At 39.7% G+C, this 11,037-nt stretch overlaps 1 protein-coding gene across 1 annotated transcript; it reads left to right on the top strand.

Annotated features, from left to right (window-relative positions):
* The first annotated feature begins 1,829 nt into the window (after positions 1 to 1,829).
* LOC106936501 (phosphatidylinositol 4-phosphate 5-kinase-like protein 1) lies at positions 1,830 to 10,686 on the top strand. The gene is made up of 10 exons (XM_015017555.1): positions 1,830 to 2,202; positions 3,817 to 4,005; positions 4,084 to 4,134; positions 4,249 to 4,403; positions 4,533 to 4,657; positions 5,576 to 5,610; positions 5,691 to 5,746; positions 5,821 to 5,933; positions 6,907 to 7,069; positions 8,297 to 10,686. The coding sequence occupies exons 2-10, from the start codon at positions 3,817 to 3,819 to the stop codon at positions 8,736 to 8,738; spliced, it is 1,329 nt and encodes a 442-aa protein (XP_014873041.1). The 5' UTR covers positions 1,830 to 2,202; the 3' UTR covers positions 8,739 to 10,686.
* The last annotated feature ends 351 nt before the right edge of the window (positions 10,687 to 11,037 follow it).

Genomic DNA, 11,037 nt, shown 5'->3' with positions numbered 1-11,037 from the left:
GCCCTGGCGGAGTCCAACTCTCACCGGAAATGAGCCCGACTTACTGCCGGCAATGCGGACCAGACTGACACCGGTCGAACAAGGACCTGACAGCCCGTATCAAAGGGCCCGGTACCCCATACTCCCGGAGAACCACCACGAGGTCCCCCTGGGGACACGGTCGAACGCCTTCTCCAAGTACACAAAACACATGTAGTCCGGTTGGGCGAACTCCCATGCACCCTCCAGGACCCTGCTGAGGGTGTAGAGCTGGTCCAGTGTTCCACGACCAGGACGAAAACCACACTGCTCTTCCTGAATCCGAGGTTCGACTATCCGACGGACCCTCCTCTCCAGGACCCCTGAATAGATCTTACCAGGGAGGCTTAAGAGTGTGACCCCTCTGTAATTGGAGCACACCCTCCATTCCCCCTTTTTGAACAGGGGGACCACCACCCCAGTCTGCCAATCCAGGGGAACTGCCCCCAATGTCCATGCGATATTGCAGAGTCGCGTGAGCCAACACAACCCTACAACATCCAGAGCCTTAAGGAACTCCAGGCGGATCTCATCCACCCCCGGGACCCTGCCACCAAGGAGCTTTTTAACTACCTCGGCGACCTCGTCCCCAGAGATTGGAGAGCCCGACCCAGAGTCCCCAGGCTCAGCTTCCTCAACAGAAGGCATGTTGGTGGAATTGAGGAGGTCTCCGAAGTATTCCGCCCACCGGCCCACAACGTCCCGAGTTGAGGTCAGCAGCACCACCACCCCCACTATAAACAGTGTTGGTGCTGCACTGCTTCCCCCTCCTGAGATGCCGGATGGTGGACCAGAATCGCCTCGAAGCCGTGCGGAAGTCTTTCTCCATGGCCTCTCCAACCTCCTCCCACCCCCGGGTTTTTGCCTCAGCGACCACCCGAGCCGCATGCCGCTTCGCCCGCCGGTACCCATCAGCTGCTTCTGGAGTCCCACAGGCCAAAAAGGTCCGATAGGACTCCTTCTTCAGCTTGACAGCATCCCTCACTGAAGGTGTCCACCAACGGGTTCGAGGGTTGCCGCCGCGACAGGTACTGACAACTTTGCGGCCGCAGCTCCGATAAGCCGCCTCGGCAATGGAGGCACGGAACATGGTCCATTCAGACTCAATGTCCCCCACCTCTCCTGGAACTTGTTCAAAGTTCTGCCGGAGATGGGAGTTAAAGCTCCCATCTCCCAAAGTTAAAGTGATATATTTAAAATATCACTGTGATCACAATATGCTTTAATTAAAATTTTGGTTTATTATAATTGTGTGGGACATTGAGTTTTGATGATAATTTTAATGAAAAAAAAAAGAACAAATTTACATAAAAATCCAAGATGCGCAAAAAAGGAACATAACCATGAAATCCAGGAGCAGACAACGGAGAAGACGGGAAGAATAGCAGGAGTAGATGAGTAAAAACAGACAGAGTAAAACTTGCTTCCTGGCTTCCTCTTTCATCTTGATTTGCTTAGACTGCAAAACTATATATAAGATAAAAACAGCGAAAAATGAGTTATAACAAAAGCCTCATAATATCAAAGTCTCTGACATACTGAAGTTATGACAATCATAATAACTTAATGTTATAATTAAGTTTCAATAATCAGAATAAACTTTCTAAGATGCATATTTCTGAAACAAACCTAAGTTTGTATATGTACTGTACTGTTTATGATTAAACAAAAAAGTAAATGGCATTTTAAACAGATTTATTAAGGTTTAAAAAAATATACACAGTCGCTATTTGAAAATATTACAAAAAGCACATCGTAAGAAAAGTGTTTGTATATTTGTAACATATTTTTAAAATGTGCATCTAAAATATATGTTTTTACATATATGTGCAAAGTGATTTAGAAATATGATTCCTTCCTTTAATTCTCATCAAAACTCTCAATATTTTCAATATTAATATTCTCAATATTTTCCTGCTTTAGTTAATGCCAACAGTGTCCACAGCTATGCTTCACCCCTCCCCCCCCACTTCTTCAATAGTTTGAAGAACCAGTTTTCTCTTTCCTTCATTGTACACACACCTTGTATTTTGAATGGGACACACCCTGCAGGGCTCGTCTGACTAGCCTGGAATGAGTAAATGTCATTTTCACAGAGACAAGACACATCTGGAAGCATGACGCTGGTACACATTAGCTGTTCAACTGGTGTGTTTTAGCAAAGAGTCAAAGCAAGAATCCCAGGTAGGATCTGCAAGAATCCATTGAATCCATGGTTTGTCCTCAGCTAGGATCAAGATAAATCATGTCTTTGTGTATTGATGAGTCTGCTCTTTAAGCTATGGAATGACTCATACCAGTTTTGCTTTCAGAGTTAAAAATTTGAGTTTGTTCAAGCTATAGCAGTCTTTCTTTGAACTGAATTTTTTCTCCAGCTAACATACAAAAAATAAAACCTATCAGGAAGTATTTCCTCTAAATTTACTTTCTAAGTTTTTGTCCTTATCTTTGTTTCTGTCAACTCTCCTTCAGCTGATTGGGGAGGTGTCCTGCCTCTTTCTTCCAGTAAACCACAGCCCTGGATCTTCAAATAATGAATGGCGTAGCTGTTAGGTGTTGAGTAGACGGTGTTGTGTAACTGGTGCAACAGTTGAATTTAACATTTGAAAGAAATAATCTCTACTATAAGACTGGTTCCTTCCTGTCTTGCCTGTTCTGTGCTCCCTTTTATGGCTCCAGATCCATTTCTCAGGCTGCACTGCTTTTTGTTCTCTTTAAATAACTTTGATGTCAAGAACTCAGCCAGTCTCATTGGATATCACGTCAGATAACCTGAGGACTTAGAAAAGAGATATAGAAATATCCTTTTATTTTTACACAATGACAAGTATAAGCAGCTATGGAGAATGATCTTTTCTCCATTTAGGTTCTTAATGAATGAGGTTCAAGAAGAGTCAGTTGAATTTAAGAGTCCCATTTATTAAGACTAAAATGCAGCGTAGGTCCATTTTTCATATTCTCCTTAAAGGAGACTACAGCAAAATGGCACCAAGCAATTTCTATTTCCTTTTGTTAGCCTCTAAGCCCTAAAGAGGGCGTTTCCTAACGTGTCACTTCCTTTAACCTTAGCTCTGCTTGTGTGCACTATGTGTGTGCTGTGTATGTAAGAGGATTCAAACAGCTAAGAGATAGAGGAAAACACAGCCTAGTAAAGATAATGGGTAGAAATATAACATTTCATTTGAACCAATATCTACATATCACTGAGGTAAACAAAAGAATGTAATCTTAAATAAGTATTAATACGACAAATAAAAACTGGACAAAGAAGTAATGTAAGTGCAAACTAAGCACTACTTGTTGACTGAGAGCACAAGTGAAATGAGAGCTCTGCTTTCTAGAATTAGGCTGATTTAAACCCTGACAACTTATCAAGTCTGTTTTGTTCCCAGCTATCAATATCACAATTAGTTTTCTATGTTCTGCTGATAAACTTTATAATCTGAGGGTCTTTTCATATCAGCTTAACTCTCCAGGGGCAACTGAAAATAAAAACAAAACTCTTTCCATTCATCCATCCATTTTCTTTACGCCCTTGTCCATAGTTGGGTTGGGAGGTACTGGTGCCTATCTCCAGCTAACGTTCTGGGCGAGAGGTGGGGTCACCCTGGACAGGTCGCCAGTCTGTCGCAGGGCAACATTTTTCAAATTATAGAGAAATATGTTTTTAATCATTCTTTTCTGAGAATATTCCCATAAAATTAAATGAATGAATATGAAAATTTGCCATACTGTACTTATTATAATTACTTAACTCCCCTCATAGATTTTCATAACAATGTGTGCATACTGTGACAGATGGCAGGGAAAAGCTCTGCCGGCAGAACCAGAGCTGCCAGGCGAGCACGCTGGTGGCAGCTGACACAGAGATGGAGGATGGTGGGGGTTTTCGAAATCAACACTGAACATGAATTTTACTCTCTGACTTCCATGATGAAGGAAGGCATGCAAGCCTGCATTCAGGCCACATCTAACACAGAAGGCCAGGTAGGAAGAAAAGTTGGAAATGTTGCTGTATTGTCAGTTTAATGAAGTTAATAATAAACATTTACTCTTATTGCACAGAATACACTCACAGATGAACATTTCAAGACAAAGGGTACTCAACTCCTTGAGGTAGGAGGTCATTCCCACCTACAGCATTCTGTATGATTTTGCTTCTGAAAATCATAAGCAGAATGAAAGAAACATGAACACATTCAGGATTTCTTTGTATATTTTTCCATCCAGGGGTTTGAGATGCATACATTTGCAGCACCAGTGTTTGCTACACTGAGACATTCCTTGGACATCAGTGAGCAGGAATTTATAAATTCTCTCTGCCCCAAAGCCAACTACCTTCAGTTTATCAGCAACTCCAAAAGCAAGGCAGATTTCTTTCTCACGTGAGCAGAGCACATAAATACATGGAGATTTTTTTTTTTCATTATTTGACTGCAAAATTGTCATTTCATCCGAGAAAGTTTTTGTGGATAAATGCTGGTATTCTTCTGTGTGCAATATCTTGTTTGTAGATATGACAAAAGGTTTTTTCTGAAAACCCAGAGCAAGCGAGAAGTTAGGTTTCTCCTTTCCAACCTGCGACACTACATGGATCACTTGGAGAAATACCCTCATTCACTGCTAGTGCGCTTTCTAGGTAGGAACCTCTTTAAATACTATTTTAATCCACTTCTTCAATGTTTTTGAGGACATATTTCATTCATTCGTCTATCTAACAATGGGAGAGAAACCCAGAGATCTCCCAAATCATTCTATAGGGCAGAAGAAGTCAGCTTCTCTTGTCACTGCCCAAATTGTTGAGATACTGCCATGAATGTCAAAGACTTCTTTCACAGAAACTAGAAGAAGAAACACTCTGTTTAAATAATGGCGGTTTGTTTGCCCTGGCAACAGGGTTTAAACATTTGTTTGCTTTAACTAATGCTCTTAGAGTCATGAAGGATTTTTCTATTACACCATATTTTCAGTTGTAAACTATTAATGTTTCATCTACTTTCACGTTTCTACAGTATCTGACTGATTCAACTTAGTCTTCTGTGTTTGGATCTTTGATTTTTATTGTTTTGGGAGACTATCTTCCTATTCCTAGAAATTAAATCTGCTCCCCCAAACCAAAGGGGAATGGATGAAATCCATTTATTCTAATCCAACCAGATTTCCATACAATAATCCTGACTTGTTCATCTGCTAGGCAGGAGGTCTAGAGGAAGACCAAGGAGGAGATTTATGGATGAAGTGAAAGAGGACATGAAGGTAGTTGGTGTAAGAGAAGATGTGTAAGATAGGGCTAGATGGAAACAGATGACTCGCTGTGGCGACCCCTGAAGGGAAAACATGAAAGGAAAAGAAGAATCCTGACTTGTTTGTGTAGTTAACATTGTATAAAAAAAATCACCTAGATAGTCTAAAAGTAGCTAAAGTCAGATTGTTTCATCAAAACATTGTTTTTTGTGAAACAAAGCCATCTTACTAATACAAAATGAAGCCAATAATCTTCTATTTAAGCCCCAACTGTAACTGAATTATGGAGATAATCCTTATTTCCCCCCCCCAGGAATCTACAAGATTGTTATTCCAAACCAACTGAAGGTATTTTCAATGAATTATCTGTGGATCCACTGAAAGGAACTCCGTACTCAGAGTGCTATGCTGTTTGTTGTGTTTTCCAGAAGTACTTCATTGTGATGCAGAGTGTGTTTTATCCTCATGACAGAATCAACAACAGGTACTCCCTGTAGCTATGGCTGACTATGTTTTGGTGTGTTGATGAACGCTATCATGGACATTTTGATTTTAAAGATATGACATAAAAGGCTGTGAGGTGGGTAGATGGACTGACCCCGAGACAGGAGGCAAACAAGTCATAAAGGTGCTGAAGGACAATAACTTCAAAGAACAGAGCATTGTGCTGGGTGAGTGATCTGTATGCCACACCTTTCTGCAGCCATGTCATGCATCAGCTGACAGGGACATTATTAGGAGCCCACTGAGGGATAGATTTTATCTTTGTGTTGGGACTGCATTTACACATCATTCAAACATGGCTCAATATGCTTGAATATTGAGCCATAATATTGAGCTTTCTGTGTGAGGAATACATTTAGACCTGCCCTGATACGGTCATTTAAATACCTCACAAAATCATCCTCAAATCCCCAGTTGGTCATGGCAGATGGCTGCTCACACTCAGACATATTATGACTGGAAAACATAAAGAGTCCTGGACATCTGCATTTGTAGCATGTCAGTGTATATGTGATATCAGAGTTTCTCAATCCCAGTCCTCATGCCCCCCTGGCCTGTGTGTATTAGATGTATCTCTATTCCAGAACACCCAATTCTATAGACTGCATGACCTCCTCTGCACTCAAGTGCTGCAGAAGCCTGATAATCACCCACTTATTGAAATCAGGTAGTGGCAGAATTGAAACGCCTATAACATGATTGAGAAACACTGATGTAGATTAATTGGTTGTGCTGGTAATTAAGTGGTCCTGAGGTTCATCCCATGTTTTTCCTTTTCACTGTAAAACAAGTCAATATATATACTTAACATTCTAATTCATTGAATTAGCTGCAGTGGGGGTGCTGAAGACTGTCGGAAAGAACAGGAGCTTCTTAAAGAGACAGAGACCAATTTCAAAGTGTCAAATTATAAAGTCAAATTTTGTTTACGTTATGTCTATATACTGCATAGTTTCATAGTTATTAGTTTGAACTATAGGATGGCACAATGTACCATAATACATAATATCTTTACCCCTCTCCTTTTCTTAAAATATGTCCTAATTTTGGCCTTGACATCTTTTGAATATAGAGTGTTGTTGGTGAGTGGGAATGGAAACTAGATATATGTAAAGTTGAAATTTATTGTGGTTTTTGTAGGTCCAGAAAAATCCTGGTTTGAGAGACAAGTGAAAGCAGACACCACTTTTCTCCAAGATCTTAATGTGCTGGACTACAGTCTCTTGCTGGCCCAGCAACCTTTGCATCAAGATGAGCTGGAGGGCAAGCATTCTTTCGCTGACCTTGTCATTCGTACCACAAAGTAGGTTCTTAAAGTTTTGAATCATTTAAGCATTCAAAAAATATAAATTTGATCTTCCATAGACCCAGAAATTGCCTCTCCAGGTTGACAATGAAAGCCCAAATACAGGAGACAATAAATTATTCTGAGAAAGAAAAAGTCACATCTGCAGTAAACAAAATGATAAGAGCACCCCCAACAAGAAACACGAAGGATTTGGAAGACTGGGGCAAACAGAGTTTGTGGAACATTGTGACAGTAGTATGATGGTTAGGTCTATTTTAAAGAGTTAAATCCAGAACACTTGATGCTTATTAGTGCAAAAATAAATATGGACAAATTATTATCTATATTCAAACAAGAAATTCCAAATTGTAACTGTATCTAAATCTAAAACAAGAAAAGAAAACCTAGTCTTCAAACAACCAGGAGCTTTTCCTCTTGTAAAATACCAACAAAGTGCAAAAGTAACCTACTATTCCTTCAAAAATCTGATTTATGTCAGAGCTTTCCAAGCAGAATATTTTTCCTAATGTCAATAACCGATGACACAATGAAAACTGGTAGTAATATTAATTCCTTTATATTAATTCATTTGTGAAAACCAAGCCAAATATTGAAAAACAGAAGCAGACTGGTAATGGATTGTTATTGGTCTCATGTGAAAAAATCCATGTGACTGTTCTAGATTTTAATGATGACATCTAGTGTCAAAATACCTGAGTTTCGACAGATCCCCTCCTCACCCAATTAAAATAATTAATACTAAAATAATATTTTAATGCAGTTAATGAGCAAGTATTCTGCTGCTTTGTTGCATGTAAACCTTGAGTGAAAATTACCAGGAGATTGTAAAATCACAAAAAGGGGGACTTCAGGTGTCTCAGAGCAGAGAGTCTCCATAGTGATGGGGCATTGAGAAAGTTGGAGTTTCCTGAATGCAGAGTGTGAGAGCTCTAAAAAAACATTCTTATGTTTTAAAATTAAATAGTATTTACTTAATGTAAGGCTTGTTTCCAAATGGTTTGCTACGACCACCCCAATACTAATATTCTATTGATTCCAGTAAAATCTTGACATTTCTTAAATCTGACTTAATTTTGTTGGTCAGAGCTGCTTTAGTGAGATTTATTGTGTTTCTCAGTCATTTTAAACCAGCATGTCACTACAAGTCGTGTTTTTCTTAGAACAATATTTTAACAAGAATCTCTAACAGTTTTCTTTCTTTCTTTTTTTTACTTCATGTAGGTCTCTGGACATAGATGATGATCCCACCCAATTAGAGCCCTCCAGTGTTCCTCTACTACGGAGTCGGAGTGAGGAAGTACCAGACGGTGCTGGCTGTGTGCCAGGTCAGCATCAGGCAGCCGCTGAGGATGCTGGTGAAGAGATTCTAGCCCAGGAGATAAACAGCCCTCCCAAAGATACAGGGTGTCCTATAGAACTACAGGAATTTCACGAACATCATCGAAGACTATTGCCAAACTTCAAAAATGCAGTTCATGTGATTGATGGATTAGAGTGGCGCTACTTTGTGGGCATAGTGGACATTTTCACTGTTTACAGTATAAAGAAAAGACTGGAGAACCTGTGGAAGAACCTTCGCTACCCTGGCAGAGTCTTTTCTACTGTCAGGCCGGCAAAGTACTCCCAGAGATTTTGCAGGTGGATACATGAGCACACCCAGTGACTGACATCATTTGTTGTCTGGTTAATGGCTTTGGTACAAATGTTTTGTTGGATTTTGTTTTTCTTACATCCTGTAAAATATGTTTTGTGCATACTGTATTTGACTGCAAGAAACACACACACAAAAGAAAACTGATTCAAAACATCTTTACCTCACTGATGCACCGAACACAAAACTAGATGTTGGAATTTTCTGCTGCATCATCAATGTAGCCGGGGCATATTGTCTCCCCCGAATGTGTGCTGCTGCGCCCTCTTCCTCTTGTCCATATATGGAAGACGCTGTGACACAGCGCAGCTGGCTTGTTAAGGAGACAGGTAATCACCATTTACATTTAAAAGCGGGTAGATCGCTGAGGAGATCAGATGCAGGCTGATGACTTGTGCAAAGGTATGTTTAACATTGATTGTGAAGTGAGTTTAGAATTTATGTTTGATTCTGCCACTGATTGTTGTAGGAAACGCACTTTAGAGAGTGACGTCAAGTGCAACATTTACTGGTTTCACTTTAGAGAAGGTAAGGGCCGTTATGATTTATCTGGCTGGTTAATGTTCTTGTCTAACTTGATTTCTTTTGTGTGTAGGTTGGCCTGATACCGTTTCAGTTTTTGATTTCAATTTTTTGTTTCAGTTTGCTTATTTTTAGATGGTTATTGTTGTTTAAAAATAACTTTTCTTTTTTGGGGGTTTTGTTTAGGGAAAGAGACTTTCTACTGTAGCCTGCTGGCTTGTTTTAAATCGGGTCCTAGGCTGTTTTATTTGGATTGAGGAGACTAGTGGAAGGGGAGTTTTTTTTTTTTTTCCTTTGTATTCACTAGGGATTTTTGTGAGTGCTTTTGTTGGGGAACACTGGGGTGCATTTAGTTGTATTTGTTTTCTTTATTATTCCTCCCCCAAACAGTCAAATTTTTATCTAATTTGATTTTAATTATTTTTCAGCTTTAAGGATCCCAGGGCCAGCATAGACTTCCACTTTTAGTGTGGTCACTTGGTATAATAAAAAATGACTATTTTTGCACATGAAACATTTGTGAATTCAATAAACTGTTTGTAATCTGCAGCAGTGCCTCTGTCCATTTTTACAAACTTATCTGTGTGATCTGGTAAAAAGAGGATCTAAAGCTGTACCCAAGGACACATCAGCAAGACAAGTGTATATAAATCTGATATTTTGTATACTTGTTCAGTGTACTTAAGACCTTGTTGAATGAACTTAATTGTGAGGTTAATTTAACTTGGTTTAGTGAAGTTGTTTCTACTTGGCTGTAGCGAGTAAATTATCCTATTCTTATCCTACATCAAGTTAATCCAACTCTACATGAACAGTTTGTGTAGCATAGCATTTCTCAACCGTGGCAGTACCGCCCCACGGCGGGCGGTCAGAGGACGGCAGGGGGGCTGGCAGAAATATTTACCAAAGGGGGCGCTGCGATTCCTTTCGGGGGCGTTTATTCGAAGGTAAACTTTACACCTTATATGTACAACAATATCAGTTTAGACTTTGAGCTACTTGCTAAAAACTGAGGTGTGTAACATTAAAACATGCTGCAACTGTAACTATGGTAACTTTTCTTCTCAGTTTTTCTGTTAGCTTCTTGGCGCAGCTTCACCGCACCATCAGTTCAGTGTTAAACCTGTGTTCTGACTATCTGTGCTAGTCAGAACCGTCCTACCCTGTAGGACAGCACAGATGGAACATCGGTAAAGTAATGAGATTTAAAAGTGCTGGTATTGCCGTTGCATACTGGTGTTCTATCTGACGAGGTAGTACTGATAGTCAGAGCACTAATTCACGTTGAAAGGTGAAAAATCAAGCGCTTATATGAGGGCAGATCAGGTGAAACGCATGATGATTAGGCGGCGCAGCAGGTCAATTACATGAGGGAATACGGTGAGCGTCAATACAAACGGGAAGCAAACTAACTTTAGTTGGTATATTTTTGGTTATAATAAATCTCTAAAGTAGCTCATTAATCAAAGGAAACTTAATGGAAATGCACGAAGAACAAAATGAAATAAACTAAAGTCAATACAGAGGAATAAATTGGTATAGTAAGGCCTTTTGAACAATGATTAATACAGAGCAAGATCACAGATTTAAGAAGATCATTTTGTTGAAGTGCCATTGTTTTGAGACCATATCTGGTACCAAGAAGAAATATATTTTACAGACCATAATGGCATACCATTAAGTCCATTATAAGGAAAGTGTCACTTTGTTTCTAATTAGATTTTATTTTGTATATCGCTTCCAGTTAGATTTTATTTTGTATATTTCTGCAATATTTTTCATGTCGGTG

This window comes from Poecilia latipinna, unplaced genomic scaffold (genome assembly GCF_001443285.1).
Source record: "Poecilia latipinna isolate Pla-1442-1.1 unplaced genomic scaffold, P_latipinna-1.0 Scaffold2158, whole genome shotgun sequence".
NCBI classification, from domain to species: Eukaryota; Metazoa; Chordata; class Actinopteri; order Cyprinodontiformes; family Poeciliidae; genus Poecilia; species Poecilia latipinna.
The sequence above is the reverse complement of the archived record's forward strand: the minus strand, read 5'-3'. Positions and strand labels throughout refer to the sequence as shown.

Bases quoted from the DNA above. Each gene is read 5' to 3' on its own strand.
- LOC106936501 (XM_015017555.1), top strand. From the start codon at position 3,817: ATGGCAGGGAAAAGCTCTGCCGGCAGAACCAGAGCTGCCAGGCGAGCA. The intron at 4,658-5,575 runs GTAGGAACCTCT...TCCCCCCCCCAG, and splicing joins ACTGCTAGTGCGCTTTCTAG to GAATCTACAAGATTGTTATT. The intron at 7,070-8,296 runs GTAGGTTCTTAA...TACTTCATGTAG, and splicing joins CTTGTCATTCGTACCACAAA to GTCTCTGGACATAGATGATG.